General features: G+C 44.3%; 1 protein-coding gene across 4 annotated transcripts; it reads left to right on the top strand.

Moving 5' to 3' along the window:
* Window positions 1-946: 946 nt before the first annotated feature.
* LOC121543518 (zinc finger protein 419-like) lies at window positions 947-23,817 on the top strand. 4 transcript variants are annotated; one of them, XM_045207351.1, is made up of 13 exons: window positions 947-1,025; window positions 1,187-1,613; window positions 15,209-15,411; window positions 15,561-15,653; window positions 15,776-15,871; window positions 15,978-16,088; window positions 16,257-16,386; window positions 19,963-20,165; window positions 20,256-20,336; window positions 20,819-20,914; window positions 21,004-21,114; window positions 21,285-21,405; window positions 21,694-23,817. In XM_045207351.1, the coding sequence occupies exons 2-13, from the start codon at window positions 1,601-1,603 to the stop codon at window positions 23,433-23,435; spliced, it is 3,000 nt and encodes a 999-aa protein (XP_045063286.1). In that variant the 5' UTR covers window positions 947-1,025; window positions 1,187-1,600; the 3' UTR covers window positions 23,436-23,817. The 4 variants fall into 4 exon arrangements, with proteins under 4 accessions (XP_045063286.1, XP_045063285.1, XP_045063288.1 ...); XM_045207350.1 differs by lacking the exons at window positions 947-1,025; window positions 1,187-1,613 and adding an exon at window positions 14,711-14,877; XM_045207352.1 differs by lacking the exons at window positions 947-1,025; window positions 1,187-1,613; window positions 15,209-15,411; window positions 15,561-15,653; window positions 15,776-15,871 and having other exon boundaries at window positions 16,003-16,088; window positions 16,237-16,386.
* Window positions 23,818-24,422: the final 605 nt, after the last annotated feature.

Raw genomic sequence — 24,422 nt, 5'->3', positions numbered from 1 at the left:
ATCAAATGGATTGTGAATCAATTCCCAGCGTAATATCCAGGAATATGAGGAGGATATTTGGCTGTGATGTGGATTAGAAGTGCGTCTGAGAGCCTGAGAGGAGAGACAGACTGTCTGTGATTCATATGACTAAAATGTAAAATGTAAATGTAATATGCTTTGAGACATCTGACCTTTTGTTTATGGCACAAGGACAGCATTGTGTGACCGGTCCACTGTCACTCAGTCACATAGTGTGTGTGTGTGTGTGTGTGTGTGTGTGTGTGTGTGTGTGTGTGTGTGTGTGTGTGGGTGTGTGTGTGTGTGTGTGTGTGTGTGTGGGTGTGTGGGTGTGTGGGTGTGTGTGTGTGTGGAAGCGAGAAAGAGTATCTGTGAGATTTTGTGACAACAAAAGCTGCTCGGTGAGAGTGCACAGAGTGGTTGGTAGCAAATATGAGTCAGACAACATGGAGGAGGATGAACGTACAACTCATGTGACAAATCACTCACTTGTTACTCTAAGCAAGGTTTTGATCAGGCACACACAAGATTTCTTAACAAAGGACATTTTGTCTGTGTCTGTGTAGGACGTTACGAGCCATCAAGGGAGGTGGTAAGAAACTTGTGGAGAACAAGAAAAACAATGTGTCAAATGTAATTAAAAGAAAAGGGAGATAGCTCTAAATTTAACAATACTATATGTAGACACTTTTTTATATATTAGTGTCCATCTTGCAATATTGGACAGTATTGATACTGCTTGCTTTTTATTACATGAATAAATAAACCACAATAAATATTCTGGTCATTTTTTATCTCACTGATGAGTTGTCAACAGCATTGTCATATCACAGGTGTCCTGTATCATCAGACTGTTGGACCATTTGCATATGAAGACACTTTGCATTGGCAGCACATGCTTCAGTGGTCTTAAAGTGTTTATAGCCCTGTGAGTTAAACAATTGTCCTTATAGAAGCAACACAACATAAGACAAAAATGACTTTTATCTTGAGAACTATCTTGGTCCTTGCATTTTACACAAATGGTATGTTTGGAATTACTTCAGTAATTAACCTTAAAACATTTGATTTTAATATCACTATCCTAATTTAAACAGAAAGTCTTTATTCTAATATTCATATTTGAACTAAAACAGGTTTAATCTAAATCAAAGACTGCAAATTCATATTTTTCTATCTCTCCCAGGCTGTGCAGGGGACATTTTATTGACCCAGACTCCTGCAGTTGTCATGGTCCAGTCTGGAGAGTCTGCCACGATCAGCTGTAAAGCCAGTATTGCCATTGATAATGACTTAGCCTGGTACCATCAGAAACCTGGAGAAGCTCCTAAATTCATCATTAACTTTCACACAGGTTTTACTTCAGGTCGATATCATGGAACTGGATATGATATTGATTTCACTTTGACCATCAGTGGAGTTCAAGCTGAAGATGCAGGAGATTACTACTGTCAGCAGCATGAAGCTACTCCGTTCACACAGTGATACAGAGCCATACAAAAACCTCCCTCAGCTAAAGTTATCTAAATCTGCTTGCTGGGGACTTTCACAAATGTTGTGTTGAACTACAATATTAACATTTATCATCACAAGGAATATCATGACAAATAAAGGTAAGGTCAAGGCCCAATTTTCATATAATATCAGTTTACATTTGAGTCATTTAGCAGACACTCTTATCCAGAGCGAATTACAGTTAGTGAGTGCATAAATGTTTTCATACTGGTCCCCCGTGGGAATCAAACCCACAACCCTGGCGTTGCAAGCGCCATGCTCTAACAACTGAGCTACACAGGACTGCTTGCTTGTGTGTGTGTTTAGGCCTATTTAGGTAAGGTTAATTCAGACAGAATGCAGACAATTAGCACTGACAGAGCAAGTGTGCATAGTGTACAAACCATCCAGACATTTGTGTAGGCCTAAAAAGAATATGTGTATTCAAGAATAGGCCTACCCTGCGCTATAGGTTTTACATTGTTTTCTTAGTCTACGCGTCATTTTCCAGCACGCTAGGTGGCGGTAATGCTGCCAGCTTCTATGCCACCCAAAAAAAACTTCAGGTTGGAAGTTTAGAATACTTTCTGATTGACGGCAGCAACATTAGCTGGATCACTGAGGTATAATAAGAACTGGGGACTGCGTCCAAGATGTCCGGCCGTTGTAATGGCTGGAGCGAAATTAGTGTTAAATACATCAAACACATAGTTTCCATGTGTTTGATGTCATTCCATTTACTCCGTTCCAGCCATTATTATGAGCCGCCGCCTCCCCTTAGCAGCCTCCACTGGGTCACCAACATCACAAGCACGACCAGTGACGACATCATCATGTCATCCAAAAACATAGCAGACATTGGATGAATATAAAATGTTAATGGTCTTGTTTGAGTGGTAAGGATAAAGCAACCGACTGTAGACGAAAGTCGAGGAGTGAAGTCGGGGAGATGCATCTGCTACAGCCTAAAATCGGACACTGGTTTTCCAACAGCAAGGCTCAGTGCAACATGGCAGTGTTGGCATTGTTTATAAAAGTTTTTCTTTGTAATGTCGAAATAAACATGTCTCCAACCCCCATATCACACACTCACAAACTGTAAATATATGTGTGTACATTGTACTATCAATTGGGGAGAGAGAGCCTCAAATATCACATTCATTTGTACATATCCACTGTATACATATGAATAGCAGCAAAGTTGCTTCCTGTTTAGTCATGTCTTTGGTCCCATTCGCATGGGTCAAACAAAAACACTAATGATTGGTTGACAAATAATGCCTCCCACATTGCAGGCAATGGCTGCAAGTTGCAGCTGGTGAGGAGCAACTGCAGAAAATTGAAGTCGACCGCAGTCGAAACTTCATGGCCTTTGATTACATGGTTGTTGTAAAGTTCATGCAGTCGACATGTAAGTGCAAGTCGAAAAAATGTATCCGCTCGAATGTGCCCAGTATCTTCGGCTGTGAGTGACAATTATTAGAATAATTCAATGAATGTTTTGTGCACAAAGGTGATGACGAAAATGTTCAAATCTGACTTCTCTATGTGGCCTTGTATGGAAATTGTCTTTCTGGGCCGGGTGTCAGTTAAACTGCAGTACCGAAGCAAAGCTGTAGGGGCAGTCGAAACCGTGCTTATAGACCGGAATCCTGGCTGCATAAGCTGGATCCTATCCACATTAAGATTTCCTGTTTTTGGATTTTGCCTTCAAAATAAAAGTCTGCAGTAAAACGCTATGGGTATGCATTTATTTGACCTTGGATCATGTTTTAAAACCCAAATGTAATGCAAATGTGTGCTTCATTCTATAGCTAGAGGACTGTTGATATATCCAGAAGTGATAAGTATAAAGGTTTTCTTTATCTGTTGTCTAGTACTGTCTTTTTGCTAGCTAGGGCCATCTACTTTAAGTGCCTGTCTTCCAGTGGCGGCTCCTCAGAGGAGGAAGGGGAGGACCATACAGACTATACATTCAGAGACTTGTCCCGAAGCCACTCCTCGGATCGCTCCGTTAATCTTTCTCTCGATCCTGACTCGTCTGCTAGTCCCTGCCGCTGAAAAACACCCCCACAGCATGATGCTGCCACCACTATGCTTCACCGTAGGGATGGTGCCAGGTTTCCTCCAGATGTGACACTTGGCGTTCAGGCCAAAGAGTTGAATCTTGGTTTCATCAGACGAGATAATCTTGTTTCTCATGGTCTGAGAGTCTTTAGGTGCCTTTTGGCAAACTCCAGGCGGGCTGTCGTGCCTTTTACTGAGGAGTGGAATCCGTCTGGCCACTCTACCATAAAGGCCTGATTGGTGGAGTGCTGCAGAGATGGTTGTCCTTCTGGAAGGTTCTCCCATCACACCATCAGGTTATTGGTCACCTCCCTGACTAAGGCCCTTCTCCCCCGATTGCTCAGTTTGGCCTGGCGGCCAGCTCTAGGAAGAGTCTTGGTGGTTCCAAACATCTTCCATTTAAGAACGATGGAGGCCACTGTGTTCTTGGGGACCTTCAATTCTGCAGAATGTTTTTGGTACCCTTCCCCAGATCTGTGCCTCGACACAATCCTGTCTCGGAGGTCTACGGACAATTCCTTCAACCTCATGGCTTGGTTTCTGCTCTGACATGCACTGTCAACTGTGGGACCTTATATAGACAGGTGTGTGCCTTTCCAAATCCTGTCCAATCAATTGATTTTACCACAGGTGGACTCCAATGAAGTTGTAGAAACAAGTCAATGATGATCAATGAAAACAGGATGCATCTGATCTCAATTCTGAGTCTCATAGCAAAGGGTCTGAATACTTATGTAAATAAGGTATTTCAGTTTTTTATTTTTCATGAATTTGCAAAAATTGTTTTTGCTTTGTCATTAATGGGTGTTGTGTGTAGATTGCTGAGGATTTTAAAAATGTTAATCCATTTTAGAATAAGGCTGTAACGTAACAAAATGTGAAAAAAAGTCAAGTGGTCTGAATAATTTCCAAAGGCACTGTTTGTGTGTTTTCTATACCTGTTCACTCCTCTCCCTGTGGGCTTTACAGATGTTCCCCATCCATTGGCTGCAACCCTTCTAATTTAGTGTACCCTTTGCACACAACCCATGTGGAAATCCTGGTCTATGGCAATGTTTGGAACTGCCAATCTCGATCAAGAATGCCAAGTTCATCTCAGCCTATGCTGCCCTTCAGTCCCTTGACTTTTTGGTCCTGACGGAGACATGGATCACCCCAGAGAACACTGCTACTCCAGCTGCTCTCTCTTCATCTGACTACGTTTTCCGAGAGCATCTGGTCATCGTGATGGTGGGACAGGGCTACTAATTTCTCATAAGTCCATTTCTTCATTTAGAATTGTATGCTGTTTTGTCACTTTGTCCACTCAAGCTTAACATTGTTGTAATCTATCGCCCACCAGGTGAATTTAGAAAGTTTGTCAATGTGCTTGACACCTTGATAAGCTCATTACATGACGATTGCTCACTTCTCTTCATACTTGGCGACCTTCCGACGTATGCCTTTGATGAATTATTTTGATAGATTATTTTTACTGATTTTTTTTAGGGGGTATCACGTCTCCTCCCGTTGCTCCCCTCCGGCGCTCTGATTCGCCGGTCTACTGAGCCACCGGTCTGAGCGCACCACCTCGGCAAACACAGGAATGGAAACCCAACGCATCCTAATCACCTCCAGCGCACCTGCACCTCATCATCTCATCACCACCACTATATAGCCCTGGACTGTTCGTTCATTGTTGTGTGTAATTGTTAGCGTAGTGTAGTTTACGCGCTCTTTGTTATTCTCGTTCTCATTGCTAAGTAAACCTTTACCTTGTTAATCCCTGCGTCTGTGTCCTGCCTCTTCATGTCCTCAGTACTTGTCACAGAATTACACACCACTCACGAAAATGAGCAGGAGCAGGAGCAGGAGTTTCCCAGTGCCTCGACCAGCACCAGCAGCAGCTTGCCCAGTTGAACACTGCCATGCAGGAAGTGCTCCAAACTCTGCATAATCTGCCCAATGCTCCGGTTCCACCTACCGGAGCGCTATGACAGAAAAACTACTAAATGTAGCGGCTTCCTGCTACAGGTTTCACTTTATCTGACGCATCAGCCTGGGGCATATCCATCTGAACAAGCCAGGATAGCACTGGTGATTTCGCTACTTAAAGGAAAGGCGCTGGTTTGGGCCACGGCAGTCTGGGAAGGAGGTGAGGCCGTTGCGCTTCCCTACTCCACCTTCCTCACTCGGTTCAGGGCGGTGTTTGATCATCCCACGGAGCGAAAGAATGGGGGTGAGCGTCCGAGTACGCTCTGAGCTTTCGCACGGTGGCGGTGTCTTCCGGCTGGAATGAGCGTGCTCTGCGCACAGCCTTCAGGAGAGGCTTACGAGAAGACATCAAGACGGAACTCGCATGTCGGGACGACGAGATGGACCTTGATACCCTCATCGCCACGTCCATCCGTCTTGACGAGATGTTGAGAGACCGACGGCGTTCCCAACACCTCCCGGAGCCTTGACGCTCACCCCATCTGAGCTATGGAAGCCGCCCTGCCTCCGAGTCCTCACCCATCGAGGTGGGCAGCACCCCCTACACCCCCACGGACCACAGATCTCCTGGCGACTCCCTATCTAGGTGGTATGACTCCCGTAGCTGCTCCGTGAGTGTTACATCATCTCCTATCACAAAACCATTGTTTTTAGTTCCCATAACGGTGACTGGTTATTCCTTCTTCCATTTCCACTGCAATGATTCCGGATCAGTGGGGAACCTTATAGATAGGGAGGTGGTCTCTGAATGGGGGTTGCCCACTGTGCCACTGCCTTCTCTGCTACACGTCACCTCGCTGGACAATAAACCACTTGGATCAGGCACCATTACGCACGTCACTCTCCCCATTACCATCACCATTCCCACACTACCGGAGCACCACGAGGAGCTGTCATTCCACATCGTCACGTCACCCCTTCACCGGATCGTCTTGGGATTGCCCTGGCTCAGACTACACAACCCCACCATCAATTGGATCACAGCCTGGTCCACCTCATGCCGGAAGACCTGCCTGCCGGTGGTTTGTTCCACGTCAGTGGAGAGTCCGGAGTACACCCTCCAGCCCAACATTCCACATGAGTATGCAGATCTCTCCGATGTCTTCTCTTCATCAAAGGCTACGTGTCTCCCTCCTCACAGGCCCTGGGACTGCACCATTGACCTGCTGGAGGGACAACACCCCCCGACGAGTCGCATTTACCCCCTTTCCATGGCGGAGACTGAGGCCATAGAGAAGTATGTGGCGGAGACCCTGAAACAGGGGTTCATCAGACGCTCCACCTCTCCTGCCTCCGCCAGCTTCTTCTTCATGGCACATCTCCTCCCGTTACTCCCCTCCGGCGCTCTGATTCGCCAGTGTACTGAGCCACCGGTCTGAGCGCACCACCTCAGCAAATACAGGAATGGAAACCCAACGCACCCTAATCACCTCCAGCGCACCTGCACCTCATCTCATCACCACAGCTATATAGCCCTAGACTGTTCGTTCATTGTTATGTGTAATTGTTAGCATCGCGTCATTGACTCGCTCTTTGTTATTCACTTTCTCGTTGCTAAGTAAACCTTTACCTTGTTAATTCCTGTGTCTGCGTCCTGCCTCTTCGTATCCTCAGTACTCATCACAGGGTGTAGATCAGCTTTAATACTGCAGATAGCTTGTAGCTTCCATCAATGTAATTGTCTACATCATTTCGAATCCCCCATATATTTTTATTTATATATATATACACACACTACCGTTCAAAAGTTTGGGGTCACTTAGAAATGTCCTTGGTTTCGAAAGATAAGCAATTTGTTTGTCCATTAAAATAACATCAAATTGATCAGAAATACAGTGTAGACATTGTTCATGTTGTAAATGGCTATTGTAGCTGGAAACAGCTGATTTTTAATTTTCACCCTTTGCCTTGATGATAGCTTTGCACACTCTTGGCATTCTTTCAACCAGCTTCACCTGTAATTATTTTCCAATAGTCTTGAAGGAGTTCCCACAAATGCTGAGCACTTGTTGGCTGCTTTTCCTTCACTCTGAGGTTCAACTCATCCCAAACCATCTCAATTGGTGAGAGGTCGAGTGATTGTGGAGGACAGGTCATCTGATGCAGCACTCCATCACTCTCCTTCTTGGTGAAATAGCCCTTACACAGCCTGGAGGTGTGTTGGGTCATTGTCCTGTTGAAAAACAAATGATAGTCCCACTATGCCCAAACCAGATGGGATGGCGTATCACTGCAGAATGCTGTGTTAGCCATGCTGGTTAAGTGTGCCTTGAATTCTAAATAAATCACAGACAGTGCCACCAGCAAAGCACACCCACACCATCACACCTACTCCTCCATGCTTCACGGTGGGAACTACACATGCAGAGATCATCCGTTCACCTACACTGCGTCTCACAAAGACATGGCGGTTGGAACCAAAAATCTCCAATTTGGACCCAAAGGACACATTTCCACCAGTCTAATGTCCATTGCTCGTGTTTCTTGGTCCAAGCAAGTCTCTTATTATTATTGGTGTCCTTTATTAGTGGTTTCTTTGCAGCAATTTGACCATGAAGGCCTGATTCACACAGTCTCCTCTGAACAGTTGATGTTGAGATGTGTCTGTTACTTGAACTCTGTGAAGCATTTATTTGGGCTGCAATTTCTGTTGCTGGTAACTCTAATGAACTTATCCTCTGCAGCAGAGGTAACTCTGGGTCTTCCATTCCTGTGCTGATCCTCATGAGAGCCAGTTTCATCATAGCGTTAGATGTTTTTTGCGGATTGGCTGACCTTCATGTCTTAAAGTAATGATGGACTGTCGTTTCTCTTTGCTTATTTGAGCTGTTCTTGCCATAATATGGACTTGGTCTTTTACCAAAAGGTCTATCTTCTGTATACCACCCCTACCTTGTCACAACACAACTGATTGGCTCAAACACATTAAGAAGGAAAGAAATTCCACAAATTAACTTTTTACAAGGCACACCTGTTAATTGAAGTGCATTCCAGGTGATTACCTCATGAAGCTGGTTGAGAGAATGCCAAGAGTGTGCAAAGCTGCCATCAAGGCAAAGGGTGGCTACTTTGAAGAATCTCAAATATAACATATATTTTGACATGTTTAACACTTTTTGGGTTCCTACATGATTCCATGTGTTATTTCATAGTTTTGATGTTAAGAATAACCCTTGAATGAGTAGGTGTGTCCAAACTTTTGACTGGTACTGTACAGTTCAAGTCGGAAGTTTACATACACCTTAGCCAAATACATTTCATCTCCGTTTTTCACAATTCCTGACATTTAATCCTAGTAAAAATTCCCTGTCTTATGTCTGTTAGGATCACCACTTTATTTTAAGAATGTGAAATGTCAGAATAATAGTAGAGAGAATTATGTATTTCAGCTTTTATTTCTTTCATCACATTCCCATTGGGTCAGAAGTTTACATGCACTCAATTAGTATTTGGTAGCATTGCCTTTAAATTGTTTAACTTGGGTCAAACGTGTCGGGTATCCTTCCACATGCTTCCCACAATAAGTTGGGTGGATTTTGGCCCATTCCTCCTGACAGAGCTGGTGTAACTGAATCAGGTTTGTAGGCCTCCTTGCTCACACACACTTTTTCAGTTCTGCCCACAAATGTTCTATAGGATTGAGGTCAGGGCTTTGTGATGGCCACTCCAATACCTTGACTTTGTTGTCCTTAAGCCATTTTGCCATAACTTTGGAAGTATGCTTGGGGTCATTGTCCATTTGGAAGACCCATTTGCGACCAAGCTTTAACTTCCTGACTGATGTCTTGAGATGTTGCTTCAATATATCCACATAATTTTCCTTCCTCATGATGCCAACTATTTTGTGAAGTGCACCAGTCCCTCCTGCAGCAAAGCACCCCCACAGCATGATGCTGCCACCCCTGTGTTTTGCGGTTGGGATAGTGTTCTTCGGCTTGCAAGCAACCCCCTTTTTCCTCCAAACATAATGATGGTCATTATGGCCACACAGTTAGTTCTATTTTTGTTTCATCAGACCAGAGGACATTTCTCCAAAAAGTACGATCTTTGTCCCCATGTGCAGTTGCAAACCGTAGTCTGGCTTTTTTATGGCGGTTTTGGAGCAGTGGCTTCTTCCTTGCTGAGCAGCCTTTCAGGTTATATCAATATAGGACTCGTTTTACTGTGGATATAGATACTTTTGTACCTGTTTCCTCCAGCATCTTCACAAGGTCCTTTGCTGTTGTTCTGGGATTGATTTGCACTTTTCACACCAAAGTACGTTCATCTCTAGGAGACAGAACACGTTTCCTTCCTGAGCGGTATGACGGCTGCGTGGTCCCATGGTGTTTATACTTGCGTACTATTGTTTGTTCAGATGAACGTGGTAACTTCAGGTGTTTGGGTGTTTTTTTTCTGAGGTCTTGGCTGATTTCTTTTGATTTTCCCATGATGTCAAGCAAAGAGTCACTGAGTTTGAAGGTAGGCCTTGAAATACATCCACAGGTACACCTCCAATTGACTCAAATGATGTCAATTAGCCTATCAGAAGTTTCTAAAGTCATGACATCATTTTCTGGAATTTTCCAAGCTGTTTAAAGGCACAGTCAACTTAGTGTATGTAAACTTCTGACCCACTGGAATTGCGATACAGTGAATTATAAGTGAAATAATCTGTCTGTAAACAATTGTTGGAAAAATTACTTGTGTCATGCACAAAGTAGATGTCCTAACCGACTTGAAATTTGTGGAGTGGTTGAATAACGATTTTTAATGACTCCAACCTAAGTGTATGTAAACTTCCGACTTCAACTGTATATACATTTTACGGACACAGTATATTTTATATGAGTTATCTTGTTGTTTTTAATCCCACCCTTCAGCTCCAGTCAACCCAGCCTTCAATTAATTTTACTCCAACTCTCTCTTTCCTCTTCTTGCGTCTTTTAAATCAAATCAAGCAGCAGATGTCACAAAGTGCTTATACAGAAACCCAGCCTAAAACCCCAAAGAGCAAGCAATGCAGATGTAGAAGCACGGTGGCTAGGAAAAACTCCCTAGAAAGGCAGGAATTTAGGAAGAAACCTAGAGAGGAACCAGGCTCTGTGGGGTGGCCAGTCCTCTTCTGGCTTTGCCGGGTGGAGATTATACGAGTACATGGCCATTAAGGCCAGATCTTTCTTCAAGATGTTCAAATGTTCATAGATGACAGCAGGAGTGAGAGAGAGAGCAGACACCAGATAAGACAGGAGAATTTAACCAGATAGGACAGACTGACCCTAGCCTCCCGGCACATAGACTATTGCAGCATAGATACTGGAGGCTGAGGGTAGCCGGCCAGGCAGAGACAGCAAGGGCGGTTCTTCCCTCCAGTGCCTTGCCGTTCACCTTCGCACCACTGGGCCAGACTACACTAAATCATAGGACCTACTGAAGAGATGAGTCTTCAGTAAAGACTTAAAGGTCGAGACCGAGTCTACGTCTCTCACGGATAGGCAGACCATTCCATAAAAATTGAGCTATATAGGAGAATGCCCTTTCTCCAGCTATTTGCTTCGATATTCTAGGGACAATAAGGAGGTGTCTTGTGACCGTAGTGTACATGTAGGTATGTACAGCAGGACCAAATCGAAGAGATATGTAGGACAAAGTCAATGTAATGCTTTGTAGGTTAGCAGTAAAACTTTGAAATCAGCCCTAGCCTTAACAGGAAGCCAGTGTAAAGAGGCTAGCACTGGAGTAATATGATCTAATTCTTTGGTTCTAGTCAAGATTCTAGCAGCTGTATTTAGAACAAACTGAGGTTTTAGTGCTTTATCCGGGTAGCCGGAGAGTAGAGCATTGCAGTAGTCTAATCTAGAAGTGACAAAAGCATGTATTTGCTTCTCTGCATCATTTTTGGACAAAAGGTTTCCGATTTTTGTAATGTTACGAAGATGGAAAAAAGCTGCCCTTGAAATATTCTTGATATGTTCGTCAAAAGAGGGATCAGGGTCCAGAGTAATGCTGAGGTCCTTCACTGTTTTATTTGAGATGACTGTACAACCATCAAGATTAATTGTCAAATCAAACAGCATATCTCTTTGTTTCTTGGGACCTAGAACTAACATCTCCACTTCCTTATGTCAGAAACACAGACTTCCATGGGAAGGCAATTTTGGGGCTTCACCATGTTTCATTGAAATGTACAACTGTGTGTCGTCCGCATAGCAGTGAAAGTTGGCATTGTGTTTCCGAATGACATCACCAAGAGGTAGAATTTATAGTGAAAATAATAGTGGTCCTAAAAAGGAACCGTGAGGAACACCGAAACGTACAATTGATTTTTCAGAGAAAAAACCATCCACAGAGACGAACTGATATCTCTTTCCGACAGATGAGATCTAAACCAGGCAATAACTTGTCCGTGTAGACCAATTAAGGTTTCCAATCTCTCCAAAAGAATGTGGTGATCGATGGTTTCAAAAGCGGCACTAAGGTCTAGGAGCACAAGGACAAATGCAGAGCCTTGGTCTGACGCCATTCAAAAGTAATTTAACACCTTCACGAGTGCAGTCTCAGTACTATGATGGGGTCTAAAACCAGACTGGAGCGTTTCATATACATGATTTGTCTTTTGACCTCACTCTTTCCCAGTCCCCTCCCACTCACAAGACAGGTAATACGCTTGACCTCATCTTTACTAGAGGCTGTTTGCCTACTAATATCACTGCAACCCCCCTCCAGGTCTCTACTTTGTTTCCTTTTCTGTCTCCCTTTCCTCCAACCCTAGCCATTCAGCCCCTACACATATGGTCATGCGCCATCACAATCTTCTCTCACTCTCTCTCACTACTCTCTTCTCTTCTATCATATCATCTCTCCCTTCTGCTATATCCTTCTCCCTCCTGATTCTGCCTCTTCAACCCTACTCTCCTCCCTTTCCGCATCCTATGACTCACACTGTCCCCTTTCCTCCCGGCCGGCTCGGCCCTCCCCTCCTGCTCCGTGGCTAAGTGACTCACTGCGAGCTTACAGAACAGGGCTGTGAGCAGCTGATCGAAAATGGAGGAAAACTAAACATCTGGAGGACCTATGATCCTTTTACTCCCTCCTCTCTACCTTCTCTTACTCTGTATCCACTGCTAAAACCACTTTCTATTACTCTAAATGTCAAGCTTCTGCCTCTAACCCTAGGCAACGCTTTTCCACCTTCACCTCCCTCCGTAATTCTCCACCCCCTCTCCCTCCCTCTGCGTGGATGACTTTGTCAACCACTTTGAAAAGAAGGTTGACGACATCCACTCCTCATTCACTCAGCCTATTGAGTCCACTGGTCCCACTCACACAGAACTACCCTACGCCTTGACCTTTTTCTCCCCTCTCTCTCCAGATGAAATCCTGTGACTAGAGAGGTTCGGCCACCTGCTTGCTCAACCCCATCCCCTCCTCCCTTCTCCAGACCACCTCTGGAGACCTTCTCCCACTCCTCACTTCCCTCATCAACTCATCCCTGACCACTGGCTACGTCCCCTCTTACTTCAAAATGTCCCGAATTGCTCCCTTCCTCAAGAAACCAACACTCGACTCTGACGTCAAAAACTACAGACCGGTATTGCTTCTTAATTTTCTTTCCAAAACACTTGAGCGTGCTGTCTCTGACCCACTCTCTCACTGTCTCTCTCAGAATTATCTTCTTGACCCTAACCAGTCAGGCTTCAAGACGGGTCACTCAACTGAGACTGCTCTTCTCTGTGTTACGGAGGCTCTCCGCACTGCAAAAGCTGACTCTCTCTCCTCTGTTCTCATCTTCTTAGATCTATCCTCTGCCTTCGACACTGTGAACCATTAGATCCCCGAATACACCCTCTGAGAGCTGGGTGGCTCAGGCTCTGTACACTCTTGGATTGAATCCTACCTGGCAGGCCGCTCCTACCAGGTGACATGGAGACGATCTTTGTATGCACCACGTACTCTCACTACCGATGTCTACCAGGACTTGGCTCTGGGCCCTGTGTATACACCAAGTCACTCAGCTCCGTCATATCCTCACACTCTCCTATCATTGCTATGCGGATGACAGTCAACTACTTTTCTCCTCCCCCCTTCTGACACCAAGGTGGCGACACGCATCTCTGCGTGCCTGGCAGATATCTCAGCTTGGATATCGGCACACCACCTCAAACTCAACCTCGACAAGATGGAGCTGCTCTTCCACCTCTTCATCACGGTTGACAACTCCACGGTTTCCCCCTTCCAGAGTGAAAATCACCTTGGTGTGACCCTGGACAACACCCTGTCGTTCTCTGCAAACATCACAGTGACTTGCTCCTGCAGGTTAATGCTCTACAACATATGTAGAGTACAACCCTACCTCACACAGGAAGCAGTGCAGGTCCTAATCCAGGCACTTGTCATCTCCTGTCTGGACTACTGCAACTCGCTGTTGGCTGGGCTCCCTGCTTGTGCCATCAAACCCCTGCAACTTACCCAAAACACTGCAGCCTGCCTGGTGTTCAACCTTCCCAAGTTCTCCCATGTTATCCCACCCCTCCACACACTCCACTGGTGTCAAAGCTCGCATCCACTACAATACCATGGTACTTGCCTACGGACCAGCAAGAGGAACTGCCCCTCTGTACCTTCAGGATATGCTCAAACCCTACACCCCAACCTGAGCACTCCGTTCCGCCACTTCTGGTCTCTTGGCCCTTTCACCCCTACGGGACAGCAACTGCCACTCAGCCTAGTCCAAGCTCTTCTCTGTCCTGGCACCCCAATGGTGGAACCAGCTTCACCCTGAAGCTAGGACAGCAGAGTCCCTGCCTATCTTCCGAAAAACATCTTAAACCCTAACTCTTCAAATAGTATTTTAAAACCCCCCCCTTACTTAAATAATCCCCCCTTATAAGCCTTTTGTGACCCCCACCGCTTTAGTGAGGAAAAATGTACTTACTATGACTGTGATATGTGGTCCCACCTGGCTATATTAAGATGAATGCTCTAACTGTAAGTCGCTCTGGATAAGAGTGTCTGCTAAATGACTAAAATGTAAATATGACAAATATGTATCATTGTTAATGTTCAGACAATTATTGTTCATACATCATGAATAAACACAGGCTAATTACTTTTCTACAATTACGTGGGGTACTTTTATTTTGAACTTTTCCTAAACCGTGCCCCGGAAGTACTTTTTTAGTGTTGCTGACGAAACACTAATTACTTTCTGGATGTACCGTTGTATTTGCCATTTCCACATGTATTTATTTTATTGCATGTTGATAACAGCTGTATGCTGTTAGATTTGTTGTTTATTAGCCTTACATACATTTGATAACTTTTCTATCATGAACAAACGAGTCAAAGCTACTGCCAGTACGGGTAGGGGTTGTTTGTAAAAGTAACGTTAGGTAGCTGTTTTTTCGTTTGTTTTTTTACAGTCTATGCTATTAACCCTGGCTAACGTTAGCTGGAGTAGCTCAAATTCTTACTAGTAACTTACTAGTATAGCTAACTACATTCATTTCATGTTCATATCATGTTGGCTTTCTTTCTAAATGGAGCTTGCTAGTTAGCTATTGCTGCTAAATATAGTAAAGCCAAAGACTATAACTCTCATCTGTGTGTTATAGCCTTGATATTGTAGTCAAAGATGTTTTTTTTTTAATGCAACTACAGCCTAACATTTTTTTGTTCTCTCTTCTTTCCATAGGCCCCCCTCTTCCTCTCTCCTCTTTGCGACTCTTGGTTTCTCCCCTGCGGCTGATGTATTCATTTGTATGGCATGTGGTGAATCAACGAAATGTGATGCACTATGGGAAGGTCGAGGAGTTTGTAACTGTGGTGACTGAAGCGGTTCCAAAGTTGCTGAGTTACAAACAGAGGGCTCAACTCATCCTGGGCTTGAGAGCAAGGGTGAGTGGCATGTTGTGTGGTCATGGGAGGGGTAGTTGATTATGCTTTGATTGACACATTTGTGTCAATGCCAGTAGAAACTAGATGTGTGTAAGGTAGGCGGGGAAGATGCAAGTTTACTCAATATCTCCGTGATTCCCCTTATTTAGATGATCTTGGAGATGTTCCGCAAGGATTGTCCACCTAACCCTCAGGCCATCCAACGTCTCCTGGGAAAGATGAACATCAGTGCGTCCACGGGGGTAAGAATATTTTTCTCTCCTGCATACATTCAAAGGGTGTAACAGCTACTCATTTTAATTGCTTAATTCAGATAACCAGATAAGTTATACTTGTATCAAATTATTCACATTCTGTGTTACAGCAGCAAGATGCGGTAGTGGAGGAGTCGCAGGCTAACTTTGTGGCGCTGGTCCAAACCCTTCTGAAAAACCCTTATGAGAGGAAGCACTTCTTTCAGGTTTGACATACTTTCTCTCTCTCCCTTTAGTCTGATTTGCTTTTAGTGGCTCGTCATTCAGGTAGCTTTCCTCTCATAGACACTGTCACTCTTTCCTTCCCTGTAGGAGGAGTTCCATGCACAGTATGGTTCCAAGTATGACACAGCACTGCAGGCCCTTGTAGGAGGCTTGGTCTTCAGACTGGAACAACTGCTATCTGTGCCAGATCTCTCCCAGGTAATGAACTGGTACATGACAAGTCTATAACTAGCAGTTCACTGATCATACCTAGTTTTGTCATTATTAGATAACAATTTATGTCAGCACATGCCATATTATTGTCTTTACCTCAGACGCTAAGCCACCTCCCTTTTGCTGATCTTAGGTTCTTCCTCTCATTCTCAGATAGCATCTATGATCAGTGCTGCCCCCTCTGACCTGGAGGAGTGTGGACAGTCTGTGTCTGACCCTGAGCACCTGAAGATCCTCCTCCAGCACCAGAACCTGCTAAATAAAACCCAGTTCAACAAAAATGGTAGGCTTGAAAACAGTCCATAGGAAGCTTTGGAGTCTCTACTTTAATCATTATCTGTTATCCTCCCTGGGTATTTACAATAGATTTATAAACGGCTAAACAAAGAACATTACAAGTTTTATTTTTGACATCTATAATTAAAGGTACAATGTGTAGAAATCGCTCAGCCATTACCTGGTTGGTAAAATTCTATAGTGTTCGCCTAGTTTCAGTTAGTGACATAACATGCAGTTTAGAGAATTGCTGTACAATATAAACCGCTGTGAAATATATTTTCAATAATCATAAATATCATATTTTTAGCTGTATGAATTTAGTTTACAAAACCTTAAATAAAAAAAGGCAAAAGCTAAACTTAAGGACGGAAGGCATAGAAATAGCACGCATAGAACCAATATGCCACTTGTCAGACTTGCTTACAATGCGAAAGACAGATCTATAACTCACATTTGGTCAGGTCGCGCACAAAGCTGCATACGGGACCTTTCAGTTCATTACAAACTATTTTATGATTTTTTTAAACAGGAATGTAAATAAAAAGCCTAGTCTTTTTCATTCGCAGAATATTCTTAAATGTAATGTACTTAAATGTTTTATATATTTTATTCTTTCTCAGTACCTCTCACTTCTTCTGTGGGTGACTGTGTGCTGTCTTCGCTGTCCTTCCGCCTCGCCTGTGGAATGCCATCAATGGAGCCAGATTTTGACAAGCCACCAGAATCATTAGAAGCTGCTCTAAGCGCCATGAACCCTGCCTCCTTCAGTGACTTGGAGGATCTGGGATTGATGTCAGATGACTCGCCCCATGCTGGAGAAGATAGTACTGTGGAGAGAGAAGAGGATGCCAGGGGTAACGGAGGTGGGGCGAGAACTGCAGTACGTGACAGTGAAGAAGAGACTGCACTGCCAGAGAGCGCTGTGGTCTTCTCTAGTCCTCAAGGTGTTAGCGGACTGGTGGGAGGGGCACCATCAAAAGGTGCACCAACAGTAAGGAGTATGCTGCCAACAGAGAAACACCAACAGCTTGTATCACTGATGAGTAGTTCCTTCACCAAAGCCTCTCCTTCACAGATAGTCAAATTAGTCATCCCTGCCACGGTCACCAATGGGAACCAACCGGGTAACCCACAGGTCGAAGTAGCGAGTTTCCACCAGTGGGTCTCCCACATTGTAAGTAACTCTGTCTCACTCCCTTCCTTGCCACCCCTTCCACAAAACAATGATGTAGACAAGGAGATCCGGTCAGGTGACACATGTCTTGGAAGCAGTGTGGTAATTGGGGGTCAGGAAACAGAAGCCAATCTTTTTGAGAAGGCTGTTATCCGAAGGAGACGGGCGCCCAAACCACAAAGAATAACGCTACCCTCGAAAAGGAAAATCCCTGAGGCAACCATCATTTGTCAGGAGTGTGGGAAGAGTTTTGTTTATCCGTCTCAGCTGGAAAATCACCTCCGCATTCACACAGGAGAGAAACCTTTTAAGTGCACTGAGTGTGGCAGGGCCTTCAGGTCCTTAGGATACATGACCAATCATATGAAAAATCACTCTGAAGCACGGCCATTTAAGTGTGATGAGTGTGACAAGTGCTTTCGGAAAAAGGCTGATCTGAAGAAGCATCAGCTCATACACACGGGTGCGAAACCACACAAATGCACCATCTGTGGAAAGGGCTTCAGCCAAGCATTCTATTGCAGAATACACATCCAGTCTCATGCAAGTGAAAATAACTTTCCCTGCACTCATTGTCCGAAGAGATTCCCAACCCAATACAAGCTGTCTGTCCACGAGCGCTGGCACACCATGGAGCGCCCGTTCATCTGTGAGCAGTGTGGGATGCGCTTCTTTCATCCCAGTGGGCTGAAGAGGCACATGGGCTATCACATTGGGAACCGCCCGTTCCTGTGTGCCCAGTGTGGAAAGACTTTTGTTTATGAGTTTGACCTGAAGAAACACCAAAGGGACCATGGCCCCAAGCCCAAGATCCCATGCCCTGTCTGCCAGAAGGTGTTTGGCAGCAACGGACTCATTAAGGCCCACATGTTTACGCACACCTCTGTAAAACCTTACAGATGTGACATATGCGACAAGACCTTTAAACAGAGCAGCAGCTTGAGCAGTCACAAACGGCTGCACACGGGTGAACGCCCTTACCACTGCGACATGTGTGGGAAGACATACAAGCTGAATCAGCACCTGAAGGAGCACATCATTATCCACCACACGGAGGAGGGGCACCCCTGTGACCAGTGTGGAAAGGTCTTCAAGTTACCACGGCTTCTAAAGGCACATGAGCGGTTGCACTCAGGAGAGCGATCTGAGCAGACAAGGAAGTACAGTCACACCAGCCGTCGCAGGAGAAATTCCTCCAAAAGGAGTTGATTTTCTGCACAGTGGCTGTCCTCCACACACAATGACTGGGATGCTAGTTTTATTGTTCTGACACAAGTTTAACTTTGTCACAATGCCATTAGCTGTAATCATGTCCTCATTTTTAGTTGTAAACTTTACAATTTTGGACCATAATCCAGGATTCCCTTGGCTGAACTTTGTCAAATGGTATAATGTCTGGCTTAATTCATGCAGAAACAAACATATCTCCTGTTCGATAACAATTAATGATTGTGTCATTAAAACATATTTGTTCGTGATGTTTTTTTTGGGGATAGGTTATTGAAATTCCAATGACTTAAGATGTAAATGGATAGCTACTCACTTATTTCTCTTTTTGAGAGTAGTCAATGATTGCCGGATGCCTTTACTAAAAAATATGCACAACATTTTATGTTGGATAAAGTCAAATAAAGTCACAATTGTGTGCCACTATTCACTTGTTTTGCTATTTTAGTTTAAAACATTCACAGCAAGGGAAACCAAATGTATGCCAGAATGGTCCTGTGAGATGACTTTTTATAATACATTTAAAGTATTCATTAAGCCACAAAATACAGATTAATACTCATCCAAATATATATACAGAAAAATTATCAAATTCATGTTTTCACCTAAAATGTAATTTCAGGAAACCAGAGCACACCCATTCATTTGCGGCTCTTATTCCAGCACGATAGGTGGCGGTAATGATGCTATGCTGCCAATCTTGTTAATATTCTGGTCAAAACTCTGTTCTGGTTCCGTTTCCTTCTGTCGTTATTGCCATTTTCACACAAAAATGTGTCAGTGAGTTGATGATAGCTATCTAGCATGCTAGTTACCTTCACTGTTAGATTTCTGCATAGCGTACATATTTGTTAACATTCCGGCATGGACAAACGAGTCAAGAAGACTACAGCCAGTACGAGTAGGTTACATTATGACACTTGCTACCCATGTATTAGCAATCTAACCAATTTTACAAATGTGAACCTGGCTACAGAGCCAAGTCACTGCAGTGCGGAGCGCTAGCTAGCTAGCTACATTATCTTCAATGGATAGCTTATTGTAAAGCTAATGTGCATTTCGGCTTGCCTTCTACATTAAGTTTGCTAACTAATTAGCCATGTTGCTGGAGGTATATGTTGCTAAAGGACCTAGAGGATGAAGCCACAACTTAACATTTGTTCTATCGTCTTCCTATAGGACCCCCACTTCCTCTCTCGTCATTGCGACTGTTGGTTTCTCCCCTGCGGCTGATGTATTCATTTGTATGGCATGTGGTGAATCAACGCAATGTGATGCACTATGGGAAGGTCGAGGAGTTTGTAACTGTGGTGACTGAAGCTGTTCCAAAGTTGATGAGTTACAAACAGAGGGCTCAACTCATCCTGGGCCTGAGAGCAAGGGTGAGTGACATGATGTGTGGTCATGGGAGGGGTGGTTTTGACACATTGTGTATTAGAAAAATCATATACAATTTTGTCCCATTATTTTAGATGATCTTGGAGTTGTTCCGCAAGGACCCACCCAACCCTCAGGACATCCAACGTCTCCTGGAAAAGATGAATATGTTGGGGGTAAGAATATTTATCTCTCAAGTGTGGAAATTCTTCCCCATACCAACAAACAACTCACACCTGTAACACAACATATTCAAGAATGACTGTCAATACCATTAACCCAGAAAAACCAAGGCTGGGGCGACAGCACTTAAGAGGGTAAAATATGCGCAGTAGTCTGATTTGTAAATAGCCTGTAGCTCTGCAGTGTACAGATCTGAGGGGACTGGATAAGTTTAAATGGCATACAAGTGTTAACACCTTCCAGTGAGGTTGCGGGAGCCTTCTGCCATATGTCTTGCTTTGCTGTCACCCATCTGATTCCTTAGATCTGCAAACTACAAACATGGTTGTGGTAAGAGATAAAAGTTGTTTTCAGCCTGGTCTTATGACTTCTACAACCGTCACCCATGCACTCAATACCCCTCTTTTTAATAACGTAATTCTGATGACCGAAGTGGCTGTACATTGTATCAAATGATTCTCAATCTGTGTTACAGCAGCAAGATGCAGTTGTGGAGGAGTCGCAGGCTAACTTTGTGGCGCTGGTCCAAACCCTGCTGAAAAACCCTTATGAGAGGAAGCACTTCTTCCAGGTTCGGCAGGCTTTCTCCATTTCCTCTCACACTGTCCACTTTGTCATGTCATAGACACTTACTTTAACTTTTTATTTCCTTCCCTGTAGGAGGAGTTCCATGCACAGTATGGTTCCAAGTATGACACAGCACTGCAGGCCCTTGTAGGAGGCTTGGTCCTCAGACTGGAACGACTGCTATCTGTGCCAGATCTCTCCCAGGTAATGAACTGGTACATGACAAGTCTATAACGATCAATTCACCAATCATATCTAATGTTGACATTGTTAGACAATTATATACGTGTCAACACATTCCATAGTATTGTTTCTGCCACATGCTCTAAGAAACCCCCTTGTTGCTGATGTTAGCTTATAACTCTCCTTCTCAGATAGCATCCATTATCAGTGCTGCCCCCTCTGACCTGGAGGAGTGTGGACAGTCTGTGTCTGACCCTGAGCACCTGAAGATCCTCCTCCAGCACCAGAACCTGCAAACTAAGATTCAGTTTGGTAGGGTTACTTTAATTATTATCTCTTCTCCATGTTAATGTTTAGTGGAATTATCACATTGGAATTATCAACAGCTAAACAAAGAACAATGTAGTTTTCCCTTTTTGAGAAACTGCCATGGTTCTCTATTGATAACTTTGAACCAGCTGTATTTACAGGAATTTGAATTATTTTTAAGTGGTATTAATCTAAACATCCGCAATACTAGGCTTTCAAATTCAACCATTAAGAATGTGGTTGAATATAAAATACTCATAGATTTTTTTTGTATTTTTCCCTTTTTCTCAGTACCTGTCACGTCCTCTGTAGGGGACTGTGTGCTGTCCTCGCTGTCCTTCCGCTTAGCCTGTAGAATGCAGTCCATGCAGACAGATTTTGTCCAGCCAGCAGAATCATTAGAAGCCGCTCTAAGCATCATGAGCCCTGCCTCCTTCAGTGACTTGGAGGATCTGGGAATGATATCAGATGAGTCGGACAATGCTGGAGCAGTAACTACTGTGGAGGGAGAAGAGCAGAATGCCAGGGATAACGGAGGTGGGGTGAAAAATTCTGTGCTCGACAGTGAAGAACACAATGCACTGCCAAAGAACGACGTAGTCTCACCTACTCCTCAAAGTGTTAGCAGGCCAGTGGGAGGGCCAACAACAGTAGAGAGCATGCTTCCAACAGAGAGACACAAAGAGCTTGTAACACTGATGAATACTTTCATCACCGAAGCCTCTCCTTCACATAGTGTCATCCCTGCCACGGTCACCGATGGGAACCAACCGGGTAACCCACCGGTCGAAGTAGCGAGTGTCCACCAGTGGGTCTCCCACATTGTAAGTAACTCTGTCTCACTCCCTTCCTTGCCACCCCTTCCACAAAACAATGATGTAGACAAGGAGATCCGGTCAGGTGACACATGTCTTGGAAGCAGTGTGGTAATTGGGGATAAGGAAACAGAAGCCAATCTTTTTGAGAAGGCTGTTATCCGAAGGAGACTGGTGCCCAAACCACAAAGAATAACGGTACCCTCGAAAAGGAAAATCCCTGAGGCATCCATCATTTGCCAGGAGTGTGGGAAGAGTTTTGTCTATCTGTCTCAGCTTGAAAATCACCTCCGCATTCACACAGGAGAGAAACCTTTCAAGTGCACTGAGTGTGGCAGGGCCTTCAGGTCCTTAGGATACATGACCAATCATATGAAAAATCACTCTGAAGCACGGCCATTTAAGTGTGATGAGTGTGACAAGTGCTTTCGGAAAAAGGCTGATCTGAAGAAGCATGAGCCCATCCACATGGGTGCGAAACCACACAAATGCACCATCTGCGGAAAGGGCTTCACCCAAGCATTCTATTGCAGAATACACATCCAGTCTCATGCAAGTGAAAATAACTTTCCCTGCACTCATTGTCCAAAGAGATTCCCAACCCAATACAAGCTGTCTGTCCACGAGCGCTGGCACACCATGGAGCGCCCGTTCATCTGTGAGCAGTGTGGGATGCGCTTCTTTCATCCCAGTGGGCTGAAGAGGCACATGGGCTATCACATTGGGAACCGCCCGTTCCTGTGTTCCCAGTGTGGAAAGACTTTTGTTTATGAGTTTGACCTGAAGAAACACCAAAGGGACCATGGCCCCAAGCCCAAGATCCCATGCCCTGTCTGCCAGAAGGTGTTTGGCAGCAACGGACTCATTAAGGCCCACATGTTTACGCACACCTCTGTAAAACCTTACAGATGTGACATATGCGACAAGACCTTTAAACAGAGCAGCAGCTTGAGCAGTCACAAACGGCTGCACACGGGTGAACGCCCTTACCACTGCGACATGTGTGGGAAGACATACAAGCTGAATCAGCACCTGAAGGAGCACATCATTATCCACCACACGGAGGAGGGGCACCCCTGTGACCAGTGTGGAAAGGTCTTCAAGTTACCACGGCTTCTAAAGGCACATGAGCGGTTGCACTCAGGAGAGCGATCTGAGCAGACAAGGAAATACAGTCACACCAGCCGTCGCAGGAGAAATTCCTCCAAAAGGAGTTGATTTTCTGCACAGTGGCTGCCCTCCACACACACAATGACTGGGATGCTCTTTTTTTGTCCTGACAAATTGCCATTAGCTGTAATCATATTCCTCATTTTTAGTTGTAGACATTAGATTTTTGACCATTTCGGACCATAATTCAGGATTCCCTAAATAGACTGAACACTGAAAAATGGTATAATGTCTGGCTTAATTAATGCAGCAACAAACATGCATCCTGTTCGATAACAATTAATGATTGTGTCATTAAAACATATGTTTCTGATGCATTTTTTGGGATAGGTTATTGAAATTCCAATGACATAAGATGTGGATTGATACAGTGAGGGAAAAAAGTATTTGATCCCCTGCTGATTTTGTACGTTTGCCCACTGACAAAGACATGATCAGTCTATAATTTTAATGGTAGGTTTATTTGAACAGTGAGAGACAGAATAACAACAACAAAATCCAGAAAAACGCATGTCAAAAATTTTATAAATTGATTTGCATTTTAATGAGGGAAATAAGTATTTGACCCCTCTGCAAAACATGACTTAGTACTTGGTGGCAAAACCCTTGTTGGCAATCACAGAGGTCAGACGTTTCTTGTAGTTGGCCACCAGGTTTGCACACATCTCAGGAGGGATTTTGTCCCACTCCTCTTTGCAGATCTTCTCCAAGTCATTAAGGTTGAGGCAACTCGAACCTTCAGCTCCCTCCACAGATTTTCTATGGGTTAAGGTCTGGAGACTGGCAAGGCCACTCCATGACCTTAATGTGCTTATTCTTGAGTCACTCCTTTGTTGCCTTGGCTGTGTGTTTTGGGTCATTGTCATGCTGGAATACCCATCCACGACCCATTTTCAAGGCCCTGGCTGAGGGAAGGAGGTTCTCACCAAAGATTTGACGGTACATGGCCCCGTCCATCGTCCCTTTGATGCAGTGAAGTTGTCCTGTCCCATTAGCAGAAAAACACCCCCAAAGCATAATGTTTCCACCTCCATG

The sequence above is a fragment of the Coregonus clupeaformis genome, chromosome 24 (assembly GCF_020615455.1).
Source record: "Coregonus clupeaformis isolate EN_2021a chromosome 24, ASM2061545v1, whole genome shotgun sequence".
Lineage (NCBI taxonomy): Eukaryota > Metazoa > Chordata > Actinopteri > Salmoniformes > Salmonidae > Coregonus > Coregonus clupeaformis.
Note: the sequence above shows the minus strand (reverse complement) of the source record. Positions and strands in the feature narration are given on the sequence as shown.